The sequence below is a fragment of the Equus asinus genome, chromosome 19, assembly GCF_041296235.1.
Source record: "Equus asinus isolate D_3611 breed Donkey chromosome 19, EquAss-T2T_v2, whole genome shotgun sequence".
In the NCBI taxonomy this organism is placed as follows: Eukaryota; Metazoa; Chordata; class Mammalia; order Perissodactyla; family Equidae; genus Equus; species Equus asinus.
In genome coordinates, this window is record NC_091808.1 from 20573155 (window position 1) to 20598614 (window position 25460).

At 58.7% G+C, this 25460-nt stretch overlaps 1 protein-coding gene across 13 annotated transcripts in view; it reads left to right on the plus strand.

The window, feature by feature from the left end:
• Positions 1 to 25460, plus strand: part of TNS1 (tensin 1) — a 176913-nt gene that overhangs the window by 140461 nt on the left and 10992 nt on the right. For 7 of the 13 annotated variants that reach the window (XM_070489750.1, XM_070489757.1, XM_070489759.1 and 4 more), the window contains 11 exons: positions 3308 to 3504; positions 4455 to 4530; positions 7963 to 8055; positions 8653 to 8676; positions 9176 to 9214; positions 16018 to 16216; positions 19072 to 20213; positions 22779 to 22865; positions 23595 to 23726; positions 24118 to 24210; positions 24907 to 24984. In XM_070489750.1, the coding sequence (XP_070345851.1) occupies positions 3308 to 3504; positions 4455 to 4530; positions 7963 to 8055; positions 8653 to 8676; positions 9176 to 9214; positions 16018 to 16216; positions 19072 to 20213; positions 22779 to 22865; positions 23595 to 23726; positions 24118 to 24210; positions 24907 to 24984 (2160 nt within the window). The remainder of the gene's footprint in view (positions 1 to 3307; positions 3505 to 4454; positions 4531 to 7962; positions 8056 to 8652; positions 8677 to 9175; positions 9215 to 16017; positions 16217 to 19071; positions 20214 to 22778; positions 22866 to 23594; positions 23727 to 24117; positions 24211 to 24906; positions 24985 to 25460) is intronic. The other 6 variants (XM_070489748.1, XM_070489752.1, XM_070489747.1 and 3 more) reach the window with 3 other exon arrangements.

Consider the following 25460-nt stretch of genomic DNA (forward strand, 5'->3'; position numbering starts at 1 on the left):
GAATTGTGTGTGTGTGTGTGTGTGTGTGTGTTAGATGAAGGGGAGCCTCAGAACCAGCTGCTCCCCAAGCACAGCACCATCCTGGGGGGCAGAGTGAGGACCTCAGGAAAGGGCCGCTGTGGCACCCTGCTCCTTGGGTCTGGAGGCACGGGCTGAGGTGACCGTGTTCCCTGGGGGCCGCGAGGATGGCCGATGCCCACAGTGTGTGAGGAGCCCTCAGGGGATGAGAAAGGGCTTCTGAGCGCAGCGTCTTGTTATCCTCACGGCCGCTTTCCTGCCATAAGGGCCTCCGGCTCCTCACTCTCCTGGGGCTGGCAGGCTGGCCGGTCGGCTTCGCAGGGAGGACCTTCCAGAACCCCAGGCCACCTCTGCTTCCTCCTTCCTTCGTGAGCCTCCGCCAGCCCCGTGGCCTCCTGCTGGGTGGGGGCTGACTGTAGAGGTTCTGAGGGCGGCTCTGACCTACTGCCATTCCTGTTGGGGGGGGGGGGGTGTGCACACATGTGTATGTGCGCCCATGTGTGTGCCTGTGCATGCAGGCAGCAGAGCGCGTAGAAACAGAAGCCCTGAGAGACAGAGAAAACTGGGCTGAGAGCTGAGAGCGGCTGGGGTCGAGGGTGGTGGAGGGGAGGGGGGCATGTTGGGGAGCAGGCCTATTTTTATTCTCGGTCAGCCTCTGGGACATGAGGGAGGGGTGTTCTCTCTCTGACACTGGCTGTCAGCTTGTGTCCAGAAGTCCCAGCTTGGCTGCGGAACAGTGGGGCTCTCTTCTCTCCCCGCTGCCGTCCCCCATCTCCCCGCCCGTAGAGAAAGACAAGAGAGACGGAACATGGCTCTCCAGGCGCTCCGGGGCGGATCTGGGCCTGCCAAGGGGGACAACAGTGAGACACTGTGTTCAAAGAATGTGAGAGGCCTTGGCTGGCCACCAGTGCCATGGGGCGCTCTGCACAGGGTGGAGCTGTCCCCGTGGGAGTGGAATGTGGGGTCTCCCCCTTCTGCAGCGCCCAGCTCCATGGAGGTCATTCCTTTACCCTCCTGTGTCTGTCTGGTGACGGTAGAGAGGGGACTGGAGGAGGGGTGATCGCTCTCAGACGTCCTGCTGCCCTGGGCCAGGGTCTCGCATCCTCCACAGCTGGGAAGCCCCTCCAGCCGTCCAGCGCCCTCTCTGGGCAGCTGCCACTGTTTGCGGCACCTGAATGTGGAGGCTGTTCTGGGCACGTTGGGGAGAATGTTCTCTGTCCCCCTGGGAGATTCAGGGCCTTAAATTGAAACAAACCCACTTTTCAAGGGCAGACATCAGATCCCCAAGCAGGGAAACTGGCCACCCCTTGCAAAGGCACGGGGCTCTGCCAGAAATAGGCTGTGGGGCTGGGCGAGCCGGAACTGAGACCGGGCCTAATGCATTTCTGTTAACCTTGGGGCTGAACTTGGTTCCAAACCCCAAGAGCCTTTCCCGAATGGGCCTCCTTTGTCACAATTATTATTAGAAAATCAATGGCTAAGTCTGTTTCTCTCTAATGTTTTTGCCAGGAGTGAAACAAGCAGCAGCTCTGGACCAGGCTGCTCAGGAGGCCTGAGGGGACGGGGGTCGGTGGTGGTGGGAGAAGGTGGCAGAGGGCAGGGGTGGCGGGTGTGGTGGGAGGTGCAGGTGCTCCCTTCTCTGAGGACTGAGAGTCTGGCTTGCTGTAGGGCTGCTGCCCAGCCCTTCCAAGGCCCAGCCCTGTCTGCCCTCCGGGGTGCTGCTCATGCAGCCCCTGGTTAGGGTGATGCGATCCCCACATTTCTGTTTGGAAAAACCCTTCAGGGCGAAGGACTTATTTGCTTTAAGTAAAGCAGTTGGAGTCCAGTTTACTGTCCTCGTTCGGGCTCTTCTCTCTAGGTTGAGGTGGCAGGTAGGCCTCTGAGTAAGTGGGGACTCAGAACACGCCCCAGACCTGCTGCAGTTGTAATTGCCGGCTAGTCGTGCTGCTCTCCAGAGGGGCCCTAGTTATGGGCTAGTGTGAACGCGTGTCCCGGAGTGACTCTGTGTGTCTGTCTCTAGACTTGGCAGCCGGCTGTTGATGATGAGTAGAACAGCTTCCCAGCATGTGCTGGGCATGGCAGCCTTAGTGGCTGTGTCAGGTGGGAGCTGGCGGCCACCTAGGGGCGTGCAGACCCCCCTGGAAATGGCAGTGGTGATTCGGTCTGAATGAGGGTGATTTCTGCTTGGCTGCCCTGGCACATTCCTGGGGGCCAGCAGTGAGTGTGTGCATGTGTGTGTGTGTACATGTGCCAGGGGACAGTGTTCCCAGATGTGCCGGCATGAGGCTGGCACAGCCAGGGTCCCCCGTGAACTTTGGTAAGTCCCTGCACCTCCTCTCACCTAATCTGCCCTTGGGTGGTAGCGATGGCCGCCTGAGAATCTTCTCCTCCTGCAGGATAATGAGGGCCAGGAGCACGCCCTCAGGCTGGGTCTCGGCTTCTGGGATGTAGGGAGTGAGTTTTCTAGGATTCTGGAGCCAGCTCGATGAGGCCATGGGTTCTGTGCCCCAGCCCAGCTGTGGGAAGAGGGAGTGGGGAGGAAGGCGGGTGAGGTTAACAGCATCCCCAGGCCTGTGGAGTGGAAGGGAAGGACAGAAAAACAGCTGGAGCACATGACTTCAGGCTCTGGGCTGCTGCTCTGCTGGGAGCGCCCAGGTGGGGACCTGGGCCATCCTTAGGGCATGAAAAGGTGAGATTAGATGAGGGGCCGGCATCAGGCAAGTTGGTAAGAGGTTTCAGAGGTGCGCTGGAACCCCAGAGAAGGCCAGCAATATGCCAGGACCTGCCGGGGCTGGGGCTGCCTCACGAGCCTTAGCCATTCCTCTGCTTCTTCTCCGGACCACTGTTTGCAAGATGATGCATTATTCGCTCTTTCCAAAAGTTCTTCCCCATGGGCCTTGATGTTGCTTGTTGGTTGATGAGGTCGCCTTGGAGACCGTCTCTCCTCCCTCCACCTTCCCTCCTTTGCCTGGAAGCTCTGGCCCTCTGCCTCCAGGGCTTGGAAGGAGTTGACATCTGTTTCTTGTATCAGTCCTTTGTGCTCTGGGCCCCAACCCTGTGCGGAGTAGAGATTCCTGGTGGAGGCCGGCCCAACCTAAGCAGATCTCCCCACCCTGCAGAGAACCCGGGGTGTGGGCAGGGGGAGGCTGGGGGCGGGGCTGCGGGAGACAGGCCCAGCCCGGGCTTGGCTCCTGAGCTAAGATGCGCTGCCTTCTCTGGGGGAATTAGGCCTGATCGATGCTTTCTTGCACAATATGCTCATCACACTCTATGCCCCCGTTCCTCCCAGGGGTGCAGGCTCGGGAGAAGCAGCCTGCAGAGCCCCCGGCCCCTCTCCGGAGGCGGGCGGCCAGCGATGGACAGTATGAGAACCAGTCTCCAGAACCCCCATCCCCCCGTAGCCCTGGGGTCCGCTCGCCAGTCCAGTGCGTCTCCCCGGAGCTGGCTCTCACCATCGCTCTCAATCCTGGAGGGCGGCCCAAAGAGGTGAGTCCTTGGGCCACATCCTAGGGCCACAGAGGGTCGCAGAGCCCCCTGACCTCTTAGGACCCTGATGATCAGCTGGGGCACTGACCTGTCAGTGAACCCAGGAATTCCCCTCTCTGCATCCTCACCCGAGGTCTCCTCTGCTGTGTGGAATCGGAAGCCCGTTTTCCTCCCTAAATAGCTGTTAGGCACCCACTTCTTACATTAACACTGAGGTGGAAGTTCCCTTCTTGGCTCAAGGGCGCCCCTGAGTGGGGTGGTAAGGAGCCTGGTGTGATGTAGGTGACCACACTTCTAAACTCCAGTCCAGATCTTGTAACTGACAAGGGTGTTTGGAGCCCTTTCTAGATAGGGGGTGTTCTTGGCAGATCTAATTTCAATGCCAAAATGTTTGCATTCTGAGATATTTCGGTAGTTGGAGGCAGGAGCTCTTAGATGTTGGTGAGCTTAACTGTCAGCAGGAGTTTGTTAAAAATATAGCTTCCCCAGATTCCAGCATCTTAGATCCTGCTGGGGCCCAGGAAGCTGCGTCTTAAGTGTGCACCCCGGAAGATTCTGATCCAAATACTCCATGTCCGATAAAATCCAGGCTGAGTCATTCTGGATATAAGTGGCTTTAGGACATCTTTTCTCTCCTGCCTTCTGGCAGGACCCATGACCCCTGCCCCCAGCCCCTTTGCTTTGGCCCTGTAGTGAGATATTTCCAAGGCAGGTCTGAATTCTACCCTTGCTGGACCGTGGCCTTGCAAACAGCCGCTTCCCCATTCTCTCAGCCACAAGGAGTTGTTGGAGCTGCGAATGGCCAGCTTGGACCACTGTGTTTCCTGAGGAGGGGGCGCTGGTCAGGCTGGGGAGGGGCTTGTGGGCTGGTTAGCTGGGAAACCCCTCCTTCTCAAGGGCACAGCCACAGTGGATGTCCCTCTCTCCCTCCCCTTGTTCTTGTCCTGCAGCCGCATCTGCACAGCTACAAGGAGGCCTTCGAGGAGATGGAGGGAACCTCCCCGAGCAGCCCACCACCCAGTGGGGGTAAGAGCTCCCCACTAAGCCTGCCTTCCCCGGGTTCCCTCCAGCCCCTGTCTCAACCCTGGTCTGTGTAAGCACCCCAGGCTTGGGGGGCGTGAGGCAGACTTGGGCAGGGCTCAGAGTCTGCGGCTTCTCATCCTGCATCTCATTTCACTTCACCTTCCCTCCCCCGCTTCTTCTCATCCGTTGTCCATGCTCACACATCTAAGGAGGCAACAGCCACGGTCTTAGGATCCGGACTGACCAACCGTGGGGCCCCTGGGCTCCCTTATTACGGAGTTTCCCCAGTTGCTGAGAGTTTCTGCATCTTGCGTGTAAAGCATCCCCCATCCTAAAGAGAGTCTCTGTGACTGGCCAAGTGTCTCCGAGATACGCCGACCTTCTTGCTTCTGACCCCGTTTCTGTCTGTGTCCAGGCACCTCTTCCGTTTCTATTTAGTTCCCACCGAGGAAAGAAAGGTCCAGAATGCTCAGACTGCCCGAGTCCCCATCTCCTCCAATTTTGGCCTCCAGGCAACAGCATGTGCTCGCTGGAGAGGCAGACCCTTAAAGGGCAGAGGTGCTTCCACTCAAAGAGAAGACCCAGATAAGCCCAGGCGTCGGGCAGCGTTCCTTTGTGGTAGAAGAGACAGGAGGAGTTGCTGGAGGAGGCCATAGGATGGACCACTCCCAGGCTGTGAAGGACTCAGGTCCTTCTCTTAGAGGCCTGGGTTGACCGAGGAGGGAGAGGCTGCTGGTGCTCCGGGGTCGGTTGGCTGGGCCGAGCCCCAGCTCTCCACGTGCCCCATATAGAGAAGGGAGGAGGGTTGGCCAGGAGAGCTGGAGCTGGCTGTGCGTCCTCCTGGTGGCTGACTGTCCTGCGGAGGGGAGGAATGTGGCACCAGTGCCTGGCCCCTGTGCCAGCAGAACTTGTGTTGGCTGCCATCTTGGGCTCGTGGAGGCTGAAGCCGTGACTGGAAGCCATGGCTCTCCCTGAACAGCGCTGTCCGGTGGAAAGAGAACACGAGCCACATTTGTGATTTTAAATTTTCTAGTAGCTGTATTGAAAACCATAACTGGGGAGAAATTAACTTTAATGATATTTTTTATTTAACCCCTTTGTCCAAAATATTATGGTTTCAATAGGTAAATCATATAAAAATAGCAATGAGATATTTACAGTCTTTTAAAAAAAGTAAAAAGAGATCCGCTAAACTAATTTTAGTAATAGATTTTACGTAACCTCAAAGGTCTAAAATACTGTCATTTCAACATGTAGTGGTGTATTGAGGTATTTTGCGTTCTTGTTTCATACCAGATCTTTGACACCCAGTGTGTCTGACGCGTACAGCACATCTTGGTTCTGATTGGCCACACAGTGGGTGCTCAGTAGGCATGTGTGGTACCATGTTGGATAGTGTGCGTCCAGGGCAGTCTGCTCCAGAGGCAGCTCCGTGGCCTTTTATGACTCCGTGGTGTCTCTCTCCCTGGTCTTAACCCTCTGCCTTCACACCTGCTCCAATTCCCTGTCGGTCCCAACAGCCAGGATCTTGGCCATCACCCTGTTTGGGATGGAAGCCCTCTGGGCGGAGCTCGAGTTGTGTTGTGCCCCGTGTTCCTGTTCCTATTCTCTTCTCCCACCCCTTGGCCAGCCCCGGGGGGGTGGGGCCCAGCAGGGAGAGTAAGTCAGAGGTTTCATCAATGCACAGAAATGGGGGAGAGGCTAGAGGCGGAAAAATGTGAGGAATTCTTCTCTCAGGAAGCAAAAGCCTTGCCTGGCTTCAGGGCCACCCACTCGTCTGCCCCAGCAGAAGGGCCAGAGGCCTGGGGGCAGGGGGCCTGAGCCGTTAGGGAGCTGGAGGTGCTGACGAGGAGCCGAGGGAAACCTCCCACCGCCTCTTGTCCCCTCGTCCCCTTCACCTTCTCCCGCTTCTGCACGTGTGCCTCTGCTGCACCCGTCGGACAAACATATGCACCCGTGTGGGCTGGGGGCCTTCACGGTCATTCCATGGATAGCGGTCTCGGAGGCTGGGCTCCTTCTTGCATAGTTAATTACGTTCAACCATCCATTCACTGGCTAGACATTAGTAAATGCTCGATGAGAGTCTGTTGCAAGACATCTGCATGTGTGTGTGTCTGTCAAGAGAGGGGAGGGACAGACAGACGCGCAGGCCTAGGCCTACCCCGTACCTGGATGTGTGTGTGTACACGTGTGCCCTCCACTGTATCTGTCTCTTGGGCACCCAAGGATGGAGTGAGGGTGGAGTGCAGGGCTGGGCAACCCATCTGGACCCCTGTGATGTCTCTCTATCCCCACGTGCACCTCTGTGCACACCTGCACGTGCGCAAGTAATTTGTGTATGTTGCTCGCATTGCAAGATTATATTTTTTGTTGGTTTCCTGTAGGTCTCACTCTTTTGGGAAAGGTGGAGGGGCCAGGGCAGGTCCTGGAGCTGCTGTCTGTATCCTGGGCACCCGAGGGCTATAGCTGGTCAGTTGAGGCCATTGGTGTGGGGCAGGCAACCTGGGACCCTGGCTGGTCTGGGCGGCTGTGTGTCCTCAGGCCGTGGCCACATAGGAGACAGAGCTCATTTCTTTGCTTCTCCTCGGAGGTGTGCTAGGAGATGTGGCAGCCGCCCCTGAGACATCTCATGACTGGGCCTCACCGCCGCCCTGCAGGTCAGCTCGGAGCCTGGCCACGTCCTTGGCTGCTGGGAAAGAGCCCAAGAGCTTTTCTGACCTTGTGTGTTACATGACACTCGTAGCCTGGCCGGCGGCTGGGAGGGCCCTGGGGTCGGTGCAGGGAGCCGGTGGTCTGGGCCCAGGACTGTGGAGATTGGGCTTCCCCCTCTTCCAGAGCACTGAAGTTTGGGGGACACAGCCCCCCCACACTGAGAAATTCTCTCCTCCTGGGGTTTATAAGGGACACGCTTGGCTGGGGGTCAGAGGCCTTTGGCCGAGGGCCGGCCTGGGGTCTCAGGGTTGGCATGGTGCTGCCGGGCATCTCTTCTCCCTCTGTCCCTTGCGGGAGCGCCATCTTCACACTCCGTTTTCTTTTGTTCTCCTCTATCCATCTTAGAAAGACTGTATGTGTGTGTGGGAGGGGCAAGATAACAGTGCAGAGAGAGTCAGAGAGAGCCCGGGACCCTGCATGTGCCGATGTAAGGGGTCCGTAGCGAAGAAACTCGGGCCCCCTGGACAGAGGTTATTTGTCAGGCTGGAGAGGCAGTGCCCGTCCTGACTCTTCCGCTTGCCCTTTAAAGTGTGGAGAAGCCAGGAGACAGGACAGGGCGGTGCAGCTGGAGCAGCACCCTGGGACGGGAGCTGGTTCTCTGCTGGTCCCCAAACCCACCTGTCCCCCACGCCCTCACTCGTGGCTGCCCCCGCCCCCTCCCCCTCCCTGGGCCTCCGCCACCCGTGGCTCACCCCCGTGTCTCCCCTCTTCTTTCCTGCACAGTGCGCTCCCCTCCAGGTCTGGCCAAGACTCCCCTGTCTGCTCTGGGCCTGAAGCCCCACAACCCAGCAGACATCCTGCTGCACCCCACGGGCGGTGAGTGAGACTGGCTGAAAGGGAGGTGGTGGGGGAGGCCAGCGGGAGGAGCGGGGCTCAGAGGACCCTGCCTTCCTGGGCCGGGCCTAGGGATCTGAGCAGAAACGCCCCGAGGTGGTGGGTTCTCGGGACCCTCCTGGAAACAATGTGGCAGCCTGGCTTTGTGCCCACACTGACGTCAGGTCTGGGTGGCGCTCTCTGCACGGGGTTGAGGGGGACAGGTCCCTCTGCAGCCTTCCTGCCCATTGACTTGTGGGGTCAGTGCCACTCCCAGCATCCTCTGCCTCGGGGATCTGGAGGCCTGGCCTCAGTCTCCTTGGAGTTGGTCAGCTCTCAGCCAGAAGCCTGGCTCCCCATCTCCCCAGAGTCCAGGCACTTGTGTACACAGACAGGCGGACATGCACGCACACACCCAGATTCACACCTCCCCCTTCCTCCATACATTTCCCATCTCTCCTTCCTGCGGGAGGAGCAGAAAAGGGGCGCCCTGGGTCCTTGGTGACCCTTTCAAGCAGGCTGAGCCCAGGAAGTTGCTCCCTAGACTCTGGTTTAGGGCCGGGCTGGGCTCTGGGGGCCAACTTTACTTCTTTTCCTTAGTCACCAGAAGACTGATCCAGCCAGGTAGGAGGGCACGGGCATGCAGGTGTGGCCCACACGGACACGCGGCCGGGCACAGCCTCCCACTCAGGAGGTGTCTGCATGGTCAGGGACACCGAGTCACCGGGGAGAAGCAGTGGGGGCTGCCCCTCACCAGGCCAGCGCACTCCTGCTTGAGACGCGGCCTGTGCAGGCCTGGGCGCGGGGGTGGTGACAGGGGCCAGCCGGGAGCCGTGCGGCCGGGCCTGCTGCTCCTGAGAGCCAGAACCTCCTTCACCGGGGCCTCGAGCGCCCCGCGAGCCCCGGGGTCCGTCAGAGGCCGTGCCCGCCCCGCTCTTCTGCAGAGAGCCCGCCTCTGCCCTGTTCTCCCTCTGCTTTCCCACCAGCCTTTGCTCACCGGTTCTCTCTCAGGAGCTCAGCCCTGTTAATCAGTCTCTCTCTCTCCTTTTTGCTCTTCCTGCTCACCACCTGCCCCTCTCTCCTGCCTCTCCTTCCTCCTGCCTTGTTCCTCATCTTCCCGCAGAGGAAGAGGAGGGGAAGGGGGTGACGGAGGCCTCCGCAGGTGAGTGCGGGTTTGCTGTGTGGCCGCGTCTGCGCTCTGGGCTGGGGATGGCTTGCGTGCGGAGCTTGCCCTGGCTGCCTCGGGGACAGTGCTTTTTTGTGGCCAGGTCTCAAGTGACCAGGCACGGAGCCTCCTGGCCCCACCCCGTGGTGATGAACTGTCACCCTGGAGGCCCCCTGAGTCCTGACAGAGGAGCTCGAGGCCGCAGGGCATGGGTCTAGTGTCCAGGCCCTGGTGTGGTGCCACCTTGCTGACAGAAGGCCCCTCCTGCCACGTCCCCCTTGCGGCGTGTCTGCCAGCCCGCCTGGGCGCAGCAGCCGCTCGGAGGGCAGGGCAGGTCTCACACCCAGGGAGCGGGCTCGTCTCTCGTCTCCCGGGTGTGCTCCCACACACAGCACAGAGCAGAGTTCTCAGCTCAGCACTGCTGATGTTTGGGGCCAGACGGCTCTGAGTTGTGGGGCTGCCCTGTGCCTTGTGGGGTGTTTCGCAGCGTCCCTGGCCTCTGCCTGCTGCACGTCAGCAGCATGTACATAGTCATGACAGTGAAAAATGTCCCCAACATTGCAAATGTCGCCTGGGGGGACAGTCCCCCTCAGTGCAGAGTGGTTGTCTTAGAGTCACAGGTGCCCTCCTGGAGCCCTCCCCTGGTTTCATGTCAGCAGGGATGGTAGGACGTCTGTCTTTCTGGGATCTTGATGCCTTCGGGCGTTTCAGAAAAGCTGTGGACCCGTCCCCCACAGATGCATCGGGGCACCCATGCATGGAATTGTGACAAAGCGTTTCAAGGGTTTAGCATGTGTGTGTCCCAGCTTACTCCCCATCCCCCCTCTGACTTAGATGAACTCCACGTTGTGTGGGGGGATGTGCGGGGGGAGGTGGACGTAATCTGGCTGAAGGCCTTTCACTCACTGGGAACAGAATTCAGTATATTCAACAATAACTCAAAGCAGCAGGTGAAACAAAGAGGGTGCCGGCCAGGGTGTCCTTGGTGTCGTTCTGGGCATCTGAGTCCCCATCTCCACCAGGAGGGATGGACGAGGTGGCGTGAGGCGCCTTCCAGCTCTGACACGTTCGGTGTTCTGGCTTCCCACCTGGGCCCTGGCTCCGTAGAGCCTGGTTTCTGTAAAGACTCTGTCTGGCTTTCTTAGGCCCGCTTCTCACTTGCTTCTGCGCTCAATACCTTCATTCTCTACCCCCAAGGCAGGCATGGGCTGTGCCCTCTGAATCTGCCACCCCAGGGAAGATGGCTGAGCTTCCCGTAAGGCTTTGCTCACCTCAGCCAGCCAGAGATCAGGCAACCACACCAGGCTGCCTGGGGCGCCCAGAACAAAGCGGCCCCAGCAGCATATCCGAGCACTCCTGGCTGCTGCTGCCCACCAGCCTCATGCCCGGGAAGGGGGTTCCCCCAGGCTGCTGGTCCCCACCAGGGCAGTGAGGCTGGGACAGGCGTCTGGCAGGAGCTGGGGCCCGGAACCAGCCGCGCAGTGCTCTTGGCTCTGCTTGTGGCTGCTAGACTGAGCTAGGCTGGCGAGGCCTCCAGCACTTTCCTGGGGCGGGGGGTGGGTGGGCTGTGTGTGTGAGGGCTAGATTTTCCCCACAGGCTGGGGGGCTGCTTTGGCTGCTGTTTTCCTCACTTTGGGGTGACACATCATAGGAGCGAGTATGGATAGAACTGAACTGAGACCTGCCCCTCGCGGCCCACGAATGACTCGGCCTACAGGGCCCCGAGTCCTCCAACCTGCCTCCGTCTGTCCCGGATCCATGGGGTATGGAGGGAAGGTTCTTAGGGGTCAGCTCAGCTGCACCCATCGTTTTCACAGGTGCCGAGGTCCATGTTGTGGGGTGGGGTGGGGGCTCTGTCCGAGGTCACAGAAGGCAGAGGACCAAGACTGGACCCGTGGGTCCCCTGTCTCCTAGTCAGCTGGCCGTTTCCAAGCCCTCCTCCTGTCGCCGGGCGCCGTGCCCTGGATTCCAGCATGGGGGCCCGCCTTGCTGTCATGGCCTGGGCCATGGGCCATGGGCCATGGGCAGCCCCTTCCGTGGTCCCTGGCTTGTGCACCCGCCCCCACCCTGGGGACACCAGAGCACATTCTTACTGCCTCTCTGAAGCTCTGTTCCATTTCCCACTTTGACAGCAAGTTCAGAAAAAGATGCCTTTGAGGAAAGAGATGGGAGGCAGAATATTCAGCCAGAGGAAAAGATGTTAGGGGCGTCTGCTCTGTTCAGGGCCCTGTGCTACGTGCTTTACATTCATTCATTCTGCTGTTCATTGATTCGTTGGTTCAGTAAATACTTTGTGTGCTGACTCTGTGTCAGGCGCTGTGCCAGCCTCTGGGGATATAATGATGAGCAGTAGGAGATATGATTCCTAATCTCATGGCGCATATGCATGAACTAGAGCCAGGATTAAATTATCACTCAGAATTACATATTGAGATAAGTACTCCCAAGGGAATGGATACAGTTTTATGAGATCTTACGGCAAAGAACCTGACCTTGGCTGAAGAATTAAGATGTGAGGGTGAGTGACAGTAACTTGGTGAAACTGGCATGGGAGAAGAGCATTCTATGTAGAGAGAAAGGGCATGTGCAAAGGCCCTGGGGTTGGAGGGAGCAGCATGTTTTTTCAAGGAACTGCAATCAGTGAGGCTGAGAGCAAAGGGGAGCTGAAGGCTGGAGGAGGGGGAGTATGGTACAGAGAGGGGTTCAGCAGGCGGGAGTGGGTCTGTGTGGGTCATTGCCACATCTTCTTGTTTGATAATCACAGAAGCACTGAGTGGAAGGTGGTAGGACCCCATTTTATCAGTGAGGAGATGATGTTTAGGGAGTTAAATGACTTGTCCAGGCCTGCACAGTCCGTCAGGGGCTCAGCCCAGAGCCTGCACCCAATCAGCATGTGGAGGCCGCCCCTGCCATGTGATGGTGCTGGGCACAACCTCTAAATGCGGTCTTGACTGGGCGCGGAGTCTAGGTACCCCTCCGCGTGAAGTAAGCAGAGGAAGAAAGCCTGCAGCTGTGAAGACGTGGGGTCAGCAGCAGAATGTCTTCCTGGTGGTGGAGCAGGGACTGGGAGAAGGGGACAGGGGACGTTCAGGTTGGGGTCTGTTTGTCCAGGTGGCTGGGCGCAGACAGACTTGGCGTCTACGCTTCAGGGAGGCTTTGCTAGAAATGGCCCCTCTGGGATTCTTCCTGCTCCGGGGTCCCTGGCGATGGGCTTGCTGGGCCTCTGGGCTGTCAGGCAGTGCTGTGCAGTGCAGGTGTGTGGAGCACCTCTCTGTCCCAGGCCCTGTGCTCGGCACTGGGGGATAAAGACGTCACAGACGGCTGGTGAGGGCGAGACACCACCGGTCACGTCAGTGTGAGGGAGAAGTGCTGAGCGGGTGTGGCCCCACCTAAGGTTTGAAATTCCAACTTTTGGCTCCTGGATTGGGACTTGGGGGTCTCTGGACTGCCTCTCCCCACCCCCATGTCTTCACTTTCCTTGGAGTGGGCAGCGCCTTCTCTCCAGGCAGAGAGCCTTTGCTGGGAGGCAGAAAATGCACTTCCGGTGCCCGTGAAGAGCTGACGGTGCCCTGGGCCTGGTGGGGCCAAGTCACTCTTGTGCCTCCAGCTGCTCTCAGCCGCCAACAGCCACTTGGAATGGGTGTGGGCGCCTGGAATGTTCTCCATGCAGCACCCTCCCTGGCCCCACCTCTCCTGCTCTTTCCAAGTCCTCTGGGTGCAGCTGCTCCAGGATTGGAGGGGAGGAGGGAGGGTTGTGTAAAAGAAGAGCGGAGGGGGCAGGAGCAGGCACGGCCGGGGCATGGGCGGGCAACGGGGGGCTGCTTAGAGGCGCTGGCGCTGGAACGGGTGAGAAAGAATTGGAAGGAACTTCCCATCTGTTATCACTCCATCCTGGCTGGGCAGGTGGGCGTTCTCATTCCCATTTTACAGATGAGGAAACTGAGTCCCAGAAAGATCCAGCAACCTGTCCCAGGTCACCCGTCCAGTAAGTGAAAGAAGGGGGCGCCCACGAGTCGTATGTGGTCCTGAGATGGGGAGGGGTGAAGAGGAGATGAATAGACAAAGGAGGCATTTTCCTTAGAGAAATCTGAGTCTGAAACCTTGAGAAAACTAATGTTTTGGCTCCAAAGGTTGGTTTTGAACAGTTCTGGAGATGGACTCAGAAAGTCAGATGACTTCCCAAAGGTCCCTCCCACTCTGGGTTCCCGAGGAGCAGAGACTGAGTGAAAGGGCTCCCCTCTGGCCGGGTCAGGAGGACACTGCGGGCGGGAGAAGGGCCAGGCGTCAGGGGCATCCATGTGGGTTCCAGGTCAGCAAGGACTCCAGGGAACGAGACGAACCAACGTACACCTCTGAGTCTGTGTGGCTGGAGTGTAGAGCTCGTGCACTTAACAGCTTGTGGGACAGATGCATATCCGGGGCCTGCTATGTGCCAGGCACTACGTGAGGGACCCAGTGCAGGTCAGCGGGGAGCCCAGGGCAGCCAGGGAGCAGATAGGTGCTCTGGCCTCGGGTCTCAGTTGCCATTTCCGGGGGTGTGAGGCCCCATTTAATGGTCACCCTGGGGCACAGACCAGCCCCCCAGACTGAAGACACATGGAGACTCTCGGCTCCCTGATTTCCAGCTGGCCATGCGTGCAGTGGCCCCGGGGCAGGCTCCGGGCCAGCTGTATGGGTTTCTAGGTTGACTCTGCCACTTGCCACTGTGTGCCCCGGGCAAGGTCCTTACATTCTCCAAATTCTACTGTCCTCTTATAATTGTTTGCTGTTTTTATCGTTGTTAATAACCCAATGGAGTTGGCTCTGCTCTGGCTGATGGGCTGGAGCAGCCAGCTGTGGGTGTCCCCATGAGCCTGTGCCCCTGTGTAGGTCATCTGGAGCCAGCATTGAGAGTCAGGAGACTGTGGTGCTAGTATCCACGACTGCTGATTGGCTGTGTGTTCTGGGGCAAGTCACTCCGCCTCTCTCGGCTGAAGAGATGGGTAGATCAGGGGTCAGCAAAGTATTGCCAAATCCAGCCTGCTGCCTATTTTTGTAAAGAAAGTTTTATTGCAACACAGCCATGCTCATTTGTTTATGTGTTGTCTATGGCTACGTGACAATAGCAGAATTGAGTCGTTGCGACAGAGGCTGGCCCACCAAGCCTGAAATATTTGCTATCGGGTCCTTTACAAAGCAGCATGCCTGCCCCCGTCAGAGGATCTCCACAGCCTCCTCTGGCTCCAGTGGGGCCTCGGGCACAGAGGGCACAGAAGCAGCACCATTGGAGTGCGTGTGGCCTGGGGCTCCCCTGAGGTGGGCGAGTGGCCTGGGCTGGACCAGGGGGCTTTTCAGAAGGCCTTGCTGGCTTCTGCCCACGTGGGCTCCAGCCTTGGGTGCCGAGGTGGCGGGTTCTCCATCACCCTGCGCCCTGTACCTGGAATAGACTGTAGCATTCTGCCCCACCCCACCCACTGTCCCTGCTGTCGGTTGGAGGGACTTCTGTGGGACTAAAGGATAGACTGGCAGCCTCTGGCTGGAGTTGTACACAGACCCCAGCGCAGGCTCCAGACCTTGTGAGGGGCCCGGCTCAGACGGACCGTCCTCTCCTTGTGTCCAGACCTCTAGGCCTGGGGGCAGGATGTCACTTTCAAAGCCACACCCGGGAGGCTGTGCGGGATAACGGATAATGCCCTGGCGATGGGGTCCTCCCAAAATCAGGTTTCCTCTGGGCTGAGAGGAGGAGGTTGTTCTCTGACTTGGTGACCGGCACCGTCCTGGCCAGCAAAGGCTAGGGGACCGGGCTCCCCACAGCTGCCCAGACTCCTGGCTCTTCAGTTTCTCAGGCTGGTTCCCGCAATGCCCTAACTGTGGACAGAGTGTGGGTCCGCGCTCGGGTCACGTCCCTCCTGGGGGAGGCAGTGCCGGGTCTGGAGGTGGCAGGAAGGATCGCCTCCCGGATCCCGCCCCTGGAGAAGCCCAGGGTGCCTGCTGCTTCTTCCTGTTGAATCCCGAGTTAGTTTCAGGGCTGGCCTTGGGGAGCGGTGCACAAGCCCTGGCTGGGAGTCGGGAGGTCGGGTCCCGGCCGTGCCTCCGGTCGTTTGGTCCTCCAGGTCTTGGTGTCCCCATGTGTCAAATGGCCTTTCCGGCACTTGTCCCCCCACCTCCCTTCCTCTTCGGCTGCTCTGAACACCCAGCGGGCACAGTGGTGTCAGACTCGGGAGGAATGCTAAGTGTGTCAGGCGTGGGGGTGGGGGGTGGGTGTGTCTTGGAGTTGAAGGGTCTGGGCGTGACTCACCAGCAGGCCTGCTTCTGGGTCCTGGCTGTGGGTGGAGGCATTCGGACGAACCCCAGTGCTGTCCTGAGACACCATTGAGGCCGGGATTGGGGCTCTGGGTCCACGAAGAGCCCAGGCTCCAGGATGCCAGGGAACCTAGGAGGGTCTGGGGGGCTGGGTCGTCAAAGGAAAGAAGCAGCTAATGGGGGTGCCAGGCACCGACGGGCGTCCCAGTTCTAGGAGGCAAGACTCTGTGACGGCCACCTTCGGAGGCAGAGCAGGGTCCATTTCTGGGAAGCGTTGCTGAGCAAGGCCCGGTTAGAGGGGGCTGTGGGGGCTCTCGCAGCTTCTCCGGGACCCTGGGAAGAGGGGTGGGTGTGGCAGCTGGACCCCCAGGAGAAGTGGCCTTTGCATGCTTGGCTGTCCTTTTGGGGCTGTCTCCACAGGGTGGGCTCTGGGAGGGTGGTTCCCTGGCAAGTTGGTTGGGGTCCACACTGCAGCCGCGAGGGTCCAGGCTCAGTCTCTGTCCTCTCGCCCCTTCCAGAGCCCCGGAGCTATGTCGAGTCGGTGGTGCGGACGGCAGTGGCTGGGCCCCGAGTTCAGGATCCTGAGCCCAAGAGCTTTAGTGCCCCCGCCGCTCAGGCCTATGGCCACGAGACGCCCCTGAGGAACGGGACCCTGGGCGGCTCCTTTGTGTCCCCCAGCCCCCTCTCCACTAGCAGCCCCATCCTCAGCGCCGACAGGTACGTGGGGAGGAGGGATGCATGGGGGATGAGAATCAGGCCTGGAACAGCATGCGTGAGGCCTCTGGGACCTGCCTCGTCACATCCAGATTGCTGGCCCTGGGAGACCGGCTCCTCCGGGTACACTGAGGGAGCATCCCCCGAGTGCCCAATCCCTTGGGGAACATGGGGATGGATGAGCTATAATTCCCAGGCCGAATTTAATTCCGTCATCCGGACTGCACTGAAAGATGAACCAGGCGCAGTCTGTCCCCTGAGTTCAAAGTCTGGCGGCAGTAATTGCCTTGTGCTGAGTGCTTCCTGTGCGCCAGACCCTTTGCTGAATGCTTTGTATGGTTATTTTATTTAATCCTCACAGCAATCCTCTGAGGTAAGTCCTATTGTCATGTCCACTTTTCAGAAGAGGAAACTGAGGCACAGAGGGGTGAGGTAGCTTGCTCAGAGTCCTAAATGGCAGCAGAAATAGGGTTCAGACCAAAGGTGTGTGGTTCTGGGGCCCACGCATCTAGCCCCCAGAACTGCGTTACGGTCCCGCCCGTCCCAGGATGAGAGTGAGAGGTGCCAGTGCGGACGTGTAAGCGAAGGACTTGGAGTCAGAGCAGGGGCCTTCATTTCTGGCCAGAGACGCAGAGGGGATTTCTGGGGGCTGGAGGTATCTGCGGTGAGGCCAGAAGGATGAGCAGGATGTTGAAAGGCGAGGAAGGAGGGAGAGGACATCCTGGCAGGACAGCACAGCCAGGACAGAGGGCCGGGAGTGGCGTGTTGGTTGTGTGGGGTCGAGGGCGGGCAGCTGCAGAAGAGTGGCTGTAGGGTGTGAGGAGGTGTGTCTGGTGGCTGGGCAGCTGGCCTTCTGAGTGGGTCAGATGGAGAGGAAGGCCCTGGATTGGCAGGGAGGAGGCTCCAAAGAGGGCCCCATGTTTGGGGTGCAGTGGGGAGCTGTTCACTGGGGTGTAGTCTGTAGGACAGGGAAGGAGAAGAGGACACCGGAGGGGGAGGCTGGGATCAGCTCAGGCAGGGCGCCAGGCACAGGAGGAGGCCCAGGTAGCCTGCCCTGGCTGGAACTTGCCCCCAGGAAGGGAGACCCTGGGCTGACCATCCCTGCCCATGTCCGCTGCCCTCGCTAGCCTGGGATCCGCTGGGGCCCGGAACCTCTCCAGCCCCCTTCTCACTCCCGCAGGCCAGGCCGCGGGGGCTGAGTTTGCCTGGTGTTTGCGCCCCACCCCGGGTCAGGGTGGGGGGGGCGGGGCCAGCAGGGGCAGTTTTATTCTGGCTTCGAAGGATTCTGAAACCTCAAGCCAAGCGTGCCCCCAGCCCACCTTGCACCTCCCAGCCTCCGGACCGGGAGGTCTGCTTCTGGGCGGAGAGCCTGTTCTTTGTAAGAAAAGGGGATCGTCCTGCCCACCCAGCCACCCCCACTGAGGCTTGGGGGCCCTGGCGTTAGGAAGGGTTTGCTCTTTCTCACTCAGGTTGCTCCTGCCCTCGTGTCGCCTCTTTTCAGGACTCAGGAAACTACTGTTCCCCCTCCGGGGTTGTCTTCCAGAATTCCATCTCAGTTTCCCCCTGTTCCTCAGGGGCCAGGTTATTCTGGACCCAGGAGTGGCGTTCCACTCTGGCCCCTTCTTGGCTGCGAGGGAGACTTAGTTGCGGCCCCTGACCTTCTCCCTGCCCTTGGCTCTTGCCTGGATGCACCCCTCACACCACCCAGGGGCCCTGGGCTGATCTGACGCATCCAGGGTGGGGCCGGCCGGCCTGGAGACTCTCCCAGCCTGCCGCCCAGGCTTTGGCCCCTGCCTCGTGTAAGGACTCCCCAGGCCTCCTGGTGCGGAGCCTGGCTGCTCCCTCCTTGCAGCTGCTGCTCAGGCAAGGCCCTGGCTGCCGTCGTGTCTCCTGCTATCTCATCCATGCTTAGAAGGTTGCATCTGGAGGGAATCCGGGTCGTCTAACCCAGCCCCTCGTTTTCCCTGTGGGAAAACTTTAACAAGCAGAAAATCCAGCTTTCCCACCTCACAGGCCGTTGCATTGTCCTGCTGTAGGACTTGTCCTTAACTTCACAGGAGAACCTGTCATTGTGGCTGTTTCCCCAGAGATAGTCCTCTCTGAATGGAATTTTATCAGTCTTAGAATTGGGAATGATCTCCGAGCCCATCTAATCTAACCCCCCGGTTCAAGGTATTCCCTCCACAACATTCAGGTCAAGAGGTTGGTCAGCCTCTGCTTAAATGCTGCTAGTGACGGGTGTCTCATTATCATGCAAGGCAGCTTGCTCCATCAGTGGCCAGATACAGCGGCTGGAAAGCGAACCTTAGAATAGGCCGAAATCTCCTCCCGTAAGACCGCCTTGTCTTTGCTTTCTGGAGCTACCCAGGAGTGAAAGCCCAAGTCTAATGCTCTCAGTGTCTAAAGATGATGTCGGCACACCTGGGGAAACTGAGTCAAGGTGGGACTACTTCCAATAGGAACAGGATCCAAGTCGTTCGACCTCCTCTCCAGTGTTCAGTTTCTGTGATGCTGGAGGTGACAACCGGACAGCCACCTTCAGTTCAACAGGAGACCTTCTCGCTTTCCTTGGGGTTCAGGAGTCAGTGTGGTGCAGTGGGAAAATCGTGGGCTTTGGAATCAGACACAGCTAAGTTGAAACCCTGGTCTTTTATGAGCTGTGTGGTTGCAAGCCTGTTGGTTAACCTCTCTGGGCCTCAGTCTCTTCTTCTGATGGTTCCATAAGGTAATGTACATTCCCAGGCATGTGAATGGAGCTCTTGTCGTCATTGGTGGCTGGGGGCGGACGAGTGCTCAGGGAAAGCCTCTCCTTCCTTTGGTGCCGTCTGCTGACATCTCCACCTGCCCCCTCTCTCCAGCACTTCAGTGGGGAGTTTCCCATCAGGCGAGAGCAGTGACCAGGGCCGCCGGACACCCACACAGCCTCTGCTGGATTCTGGCTTCCGCTCCGGCAGCCTGGGCCAGCCCAGCCCTTCAGCCCAGAGAAGCTTCCAGAGCCCTTCTCCTCTTGCAACCGTGGGCAGCAGCTACAGCAGCCCCGACTACTCACTTCAGCAGTTCAGCTCCCCGGAAAGCCAGGCCCCGTCTCAGTTCAGCGTGGCCAGCGTCCACACGGTGCCCGGGAGCCCACAGGCACGCCACAGGACAGTGGGCACCAACACGCCCCCTAGCCCTGGCTTCGGCCGCCGGGCCGTCAACTCTGGCATGGCTGCCCCTGGCAGCCCCAGTTTGAGCCACCGCCAGGTGATGGGTCCACCAGGAACTGGTTTCCATGGTAACACCATCTCCAGCCCCCAGGGCAGTGCAGCGACCACGCCAGGGAGCCCCAGCCTGGGCCGGCATCCGGGGGCCCACCAGGTTTCAGGTCTCCACAGCAATGTGGCCACCACTCCAGGGAGCCCCAGCCTGAGCCGGCACCCTGGGGCCCACCAGGCCTCAGGCCTCCATGGCAACGTGGTGACCACTCCAGGGAGCCCCAGCCTGGGCCGGCACCCTGGGGCCCATCAAGGCAACCTTGCCTCCGGTCTCCATGGCAGTGCCATAGCCAGCCCCGGCAGCCCCAGCCTGGGCCGGCACCTGGGAGGCTCTGGGTCTGTGGTTCCCGGCAGCCCCAGCTTGGACCGGCACGTGGCCTATGGCGGCTACTCTACCCCTGAGGACCGGAGACCCACGCTGTCCCGGCAGAGCAGTGCCTCCGGCTACCAGGCTCCTTCCACGCCCTCCTTCCCTGTGTCCCCTGCCTTCTACCCCGGCCTGAGCAGCCCTGCCACCTCCCCGTCGCCGGATTCAGCAGCCTTCCGGCAAGGGAGCCCAACACCAGCCTTGCCGGAGAAGCGGAGGATGTCGGTGGGAGACCGAGCGGGCAGCCTCCCCAACTACGCCACGGTCAACGGGAAGGTGTCCTCCTCGCCTGTCGCCAGCGGCATGTCCAGTCCCAGTGGAGGCAGCACCGTCTCCTTCTCCCACACTTTGCCTGACTTCTCCAAGTACTCCATGCCAGGTGGGCCCCTCCTCCACTTCCATTCTCTGGCTGACGGATTAGGTCCACGAGTCAGGCCGTCTGTCCTGGTCTCTGTTCTGACATCTGCTTGGCAGGCAATGGTGGGGGGATCACTGGCTTCTGGGCCTGTTTCCTTCTCTGTGTTACGAGAGTTGGAGCCATCCTCAAAGTGGATGCACAGTGATTGTGGTAGGTGATGAGGGTGTGGATGCTGCTGCTGCTGCAAGTAATAATAATGGTGGCGTTACTGTTATGATTATCTTCGCTGTATTAGCCACTATGCCTTGTTGAGCACGTGCTGTGTGCAGGCTCTGAGCTAAGCACTGTTCATTCATCCCATGCCACCTGGCAAAGTAGGGATTATGACCCCATTTTACACCCGAGCAAACTGAGGTTTAGAGAGGCTCACCGTTTGTCCAGGGTCACACAGATAAGAAACGGCAGAGCCGGGCTTCAGTCCAGGCCCATGCCACCCTCAGCTAGTGCTCTTCAAGCATTATTGGGGTTGTCTCATCACGTTTCCATATCTTGAGGGTTATCGTGATTTAGCGTAACCTCGAAAATATGCCTTCAAACCAGGACCTCCATGCCTTTTGCCAGCCCTTTGTTCCCACCTTCTCCTCCCTACTGTGTGCACATCGCTGATAATGGGTCTGGCAGCCCCATGTGCTAGGGGCCAAGGCCAGGGGTTGGGCGTTTCCTCTGGAGTCTGGTTTCTACCCACCTGGCTTCACCGAAGCCCGTGAGGCTCGCACCCTGACTCCACTCACCACCGGAACTTGGCATCTTTGCCCCCCTTAGAGGACTCAGCATCTGAACGCAGAGCTCGGGGCCTCAGCTGGTCTGCAGCTTCTCAGCCAGACTTCAACCTGACTGTGCACAGCAGGCATGGGGCCCGGAGGCATCTGAGGAAGATGTAGAGTGTTTAGCCTCAGATGGGCCCAGGCTGCCTGGTTCTCAGTGTGTCCCTCCCAGGTCCTGCCCTGGGCCTGTGAAACTGGGACACCTAGAGCCAGCCCGCCCACCCCGACTTCCTGCTGCCCACCAGAGACATCTGGTTCCCAGCCTCTCTCCTTGGAGGATCGAAACTTCTAGAGTGGGGACATTTCCTGTTTCCCACCATCTTCCTTGCTTAAAATAGCTATTGAAGTCAACACAGGAAAGCACATGGGGCTGCAGCCGCCTCTGGCAGCTCATGACACAGGTCCCAACAGGAGCTGGGGCCTGGGGCTTCAGAGCAGAGAGAGGCAGCTCCCAGCAGTCGCACGGCCCCGCCGCCTCGCCTGGAGGCCCTCTTCCATGCACAGCTGCCAGCAAAGGAGCTGACCTCCCCCCTCACTAGCTCCAGAGACATCCCAGAATCCAAGCAGAGTGTAAATGACACGTTGAAGTTGACTGGGCCCTGGACACACAGCCCGGCCCATCTCTGGTCTGCTCCCTGAACTCTGCAGCATCGTCAGCCAGGCTCCCTCTGCTCCAGCCTTTCTCTGCAGAAAGGAGAGGAGATGTGCAGACCTCACCTTCCTCACTGTGAAGTTAAGCAGTTGGACCGGAAGCTCTCCGAGCTCCTTCCGGAAGCTGATGTTCTGTGAAGCATCCCTGGTCTGCAAAGGGCCTCGGTTGGGGGTGTCTGCCCAAAAGTGGGGTGCATGACACGCAGTAGATGGCCTCTTGGTTCTAGGCAAGCCCTTCCTCAGTTTGTCCCAGGTGATGCAGAACACGGGCTGTCCATAAGGGGAGTGAGGAGGGGGTTGGGGGAAGTGGACAGAAACGCATCTTTCTGCCCTCATCCTCAAGGCTGTTCTGATAAAGTCGGGAGATTCAGCCTGTGGAGAAGAGGCTGGAGGTGGGTGCTTAGGCCTGTGGGAGGGAAGCTGCAGGGAGGGCTTAGCTGAATCTTCTGGAGAAAGGGTTGATGGGGTGGAGCAGGGCTTCAGTCGTCTCAGGGAGAATGCTGTGCCAGGCCCTCCGACAGGAGCAGCTCCGTGACCCACGGTGGTCGGCAGGAGACAGGGAGAGGATGAGGAAGCTACTCAGGCCCCCTCAGCCGTGCTCTGATGTCTGAGGACACGAGGACACTGTGCTAGTGTCCTAGGACAGCCATAACAAAGTATCACAAACTGGGTGGCTTATGACAACAGAATTTATTCTCTCCCAGTTCTGGAGGCCAGAAGTCCAAAATCAAGGTGTTGGCAGGGTTGGCCCCTTCTGGAAGTTCTGAGGGAAAGTCGGTTCCAGGCCTTTCTCTCAGCTTCTCCGTGGTCGCTGGCTGTCCGTGGTGTCCCGTGGCTTGTAGACGCATCACTCCCATCTCTTCCTCCACCTTCACACGGCGCTCTCCCTGTGTGTCTCTGTCTCCTTCCCTCTTCTTGTAAGGACACCAGTCACATTGGCTTGGGGCCCACCCTCATCCAGCATGACCTCATCCTAACTTGGTTACCTCTGTGGAGACCCAATTTCCCAAGAAAATCACAGTCACAGTACCAGGGGTCAGGACTCCAACGTATCTTTCTCGGGTTCACAATTCAACCCATAACACTTCCTTTTCCTTGCCTTGTTTTTTAGACAACAGCCCCGAGACGCGGGCCAAGGTGAAGTTCGTCCAGGACACTTCCAAGTATTGGTACAAACCTGAGATCTCCAGGGAGCAGGGTGAGTGCCGGGCGCACCCAGGGTCCTGGGGTCCCTCCGCGGTCACAGCTGGCTGCTGCCGCCGCGTCTTCCCTGGGCGAGGATCCTAAGCAGGCTCCTTCCCCTTTGCCCTGTAGGTGGCGGTCACAGGGAGGGCCTGGGATCAAGGTCAGACAGCAGGAGGCACCTCCCTGCAGTGAGGCGTGGGGAGCAGAAGCAGTGGTCGTAGATGCCCCTTTGAAAGATCCTTAAAAGCAAGAAAGACTCAGTTTTCCAGGGCAAAGTAAAAGATCAGCCAAGATAATAGGAAACGGCTCTCCATCTGCGTGACGTGGGAGATTGTTGCATATTTTACAGAAAAAACAAAGTTGGGATTGTGGGGATGGAGAAGAGGCCAGCTTCAGGACCCTGGGAAAGTAGTGTAGGACAGGGGGACATGGCCCCGGGCCCAGTCCTGACTGCTGCCTGTTTTTGTGAATACTTGTATCGAACGCAGCCGTGTCTGTGCGTTTGCACACTGTCTGTGACTGCTTTCAGGCTGCCGCGGCAGAGTTGAATAGTTGCAATAGAGACTGCATGGTTTGCAAAGCCTGAAACATTTACTATGTGGCTATTTATGGAAAAAGTTTACCAAGTGAGGAGAGTTTGAATTTAGAGAATCTGATGGGCCTGGTGAGACTTAAGTAAACCCAGGGCCATCAATTGCTTATTTATTTTCTCTTCTCTCCCCCCGCCCCCCTCCCAATTCAGCCATCGCACTCCTGAAGGACCAGGAGCCTGGAGCCTTCATCATCCGGGACAGCCACTCCTTCCGAGGAGCCTATGGGCTGGCCATGAAAGTGTCTTCCCCGCCTCCGACCATCATGCAGCAGAATAAGAAAGGTACCGCTGTCTCCTCGAGCGGGGCCTTGGGACTAGGCGGTCGGTGCAGGCTCTTCAGACCCTGGGGTGCCGCAGGGACCCAGAGGCTGGGCAGGGCTCTGTTGTCGCGGGGGCTGGTCCTTGCTAAGTCAGTCTTCAGATAAGGAAGTCTTGGACTTGGTGACGGTTGGGATCAGAGAACAGGGAAGCAAGATTACTGGGATTCTGACTGTGTTTCCTTGAGGGGTGGGATCGGAGTGGTGGTGTCCGTGTTCCAGGCTTCTGGCCACGTGACCCCTATGACGCTTTTCCCATCACAACCCCGCCCTGGGGAAGTTATGAAGCGGTCTGGGAGGTGGTGGGAGGACGCCATGAGACGTGACCAGTCCTCATGTCTTTCTCTTCATCCCAGGGGACATGACCCATGAGCTGGTGAGGCACTTCCTGATAGAGACCGGCCCCAGAGGAGTCAAGCTCAAAGGGTGCCCCAATGAGCCGAACTTCGGTGAGCTGTCCCCCTGCCTGTCTCCGGTGTCTCAGGCCCATCTCAAATCCGCTGTCACAGTTCTGCCAGTCCCCTCGTCATAGACGCAGCAGAGAAGAGGAACGGTGGCTTCCCTTCCTCTGCACGGTGGCTCCTTAGCTCTGCCAGGTTCCTCCCTATATTGGTCCCGCTCACTGAGACTTGTATCCTCACAATGTGAATAACATCTGCAACCACAGCTGCCTTTCTTGACCACCCACCCTGTGAAGGTCACTGTCTAGGTACCTCAGGTTACTTCTGGGCTCACGGCAACCCCGCATGGTAGGTGTTATCGTCCCATTTTGCGCATGAGGAAACAGGTTCATGGAAGATAGACTTACTCAAGAACAGACAGCTAGTAAGTGCCGGAGCTGGGATTCGATCCCACGTTTCTCTGAGGCCTCCCTGCACTGTCCCGGGAGGGGCCCCGGCCACGGGAGAGACGTAGGAGAGATGGCAGGAGGAACTTTCCTTCAAAGGAAGTGGTTAGGTGATCTTAGGACTAGCGTGAGCCTTTGGAGTCTCCTCCCTTGGATCCTTCCAACAAAGAGGGAGGGATTTTCAGCTCGTCAGTGGGATGAGGGCAAGGTAATAAGGTGGCTGAAGGTTCTGGAGAGCAGCGTGGGGTGGGGCGGCTCCCGGTACTGCTGCCCCTGACGTGCCGTCTCCCTCCTGCAGGATCTCTGTCCGCCCTGGTCTACCAGCACTCCATCATCCCCTTGGCTCTGCCCTGTAGGCTGGTCATTCCAAACCGAGGTAGGAACCTGAAACGCCTAGATCCGCGAGCGCACCCTGGATCCGCGTCTCAGCCCTGCCAGCTGCTCCAGAACGTGGGCCAGGGCTGGAGGACACAGATCATTTTGCCAATCTGGGGAAACTCAAAACCACTCTCTTTTTTTTTCTATTAAAAAAAAGGGTAAAGTTCATTTAAAAGCTTGACTCTGGGAACATACATAATTGACTTGCCAGATTGTTCTGGAACATTTTCTGGAGGCTTTAAGAAACTGATCCTGAATCCTCAGAATAAGCCTCATCCCAGAGGATGCACTGGAAGTAGGAGGCAGTCACGGGGAGGATCGTGTCCAGAGGATGAGCTGGGCATCCGTGGACAGGGCCGAGGGAGGGGGGAGGGAAGACGGATTTGGGTGATGGGGGTGCCCAGGGGTTGGAGGTTGGTTGAATGGAGAGGAGGGAGCTCTCAGAGGAAGAGGGGGCTCTGTATGGCGTGGGAA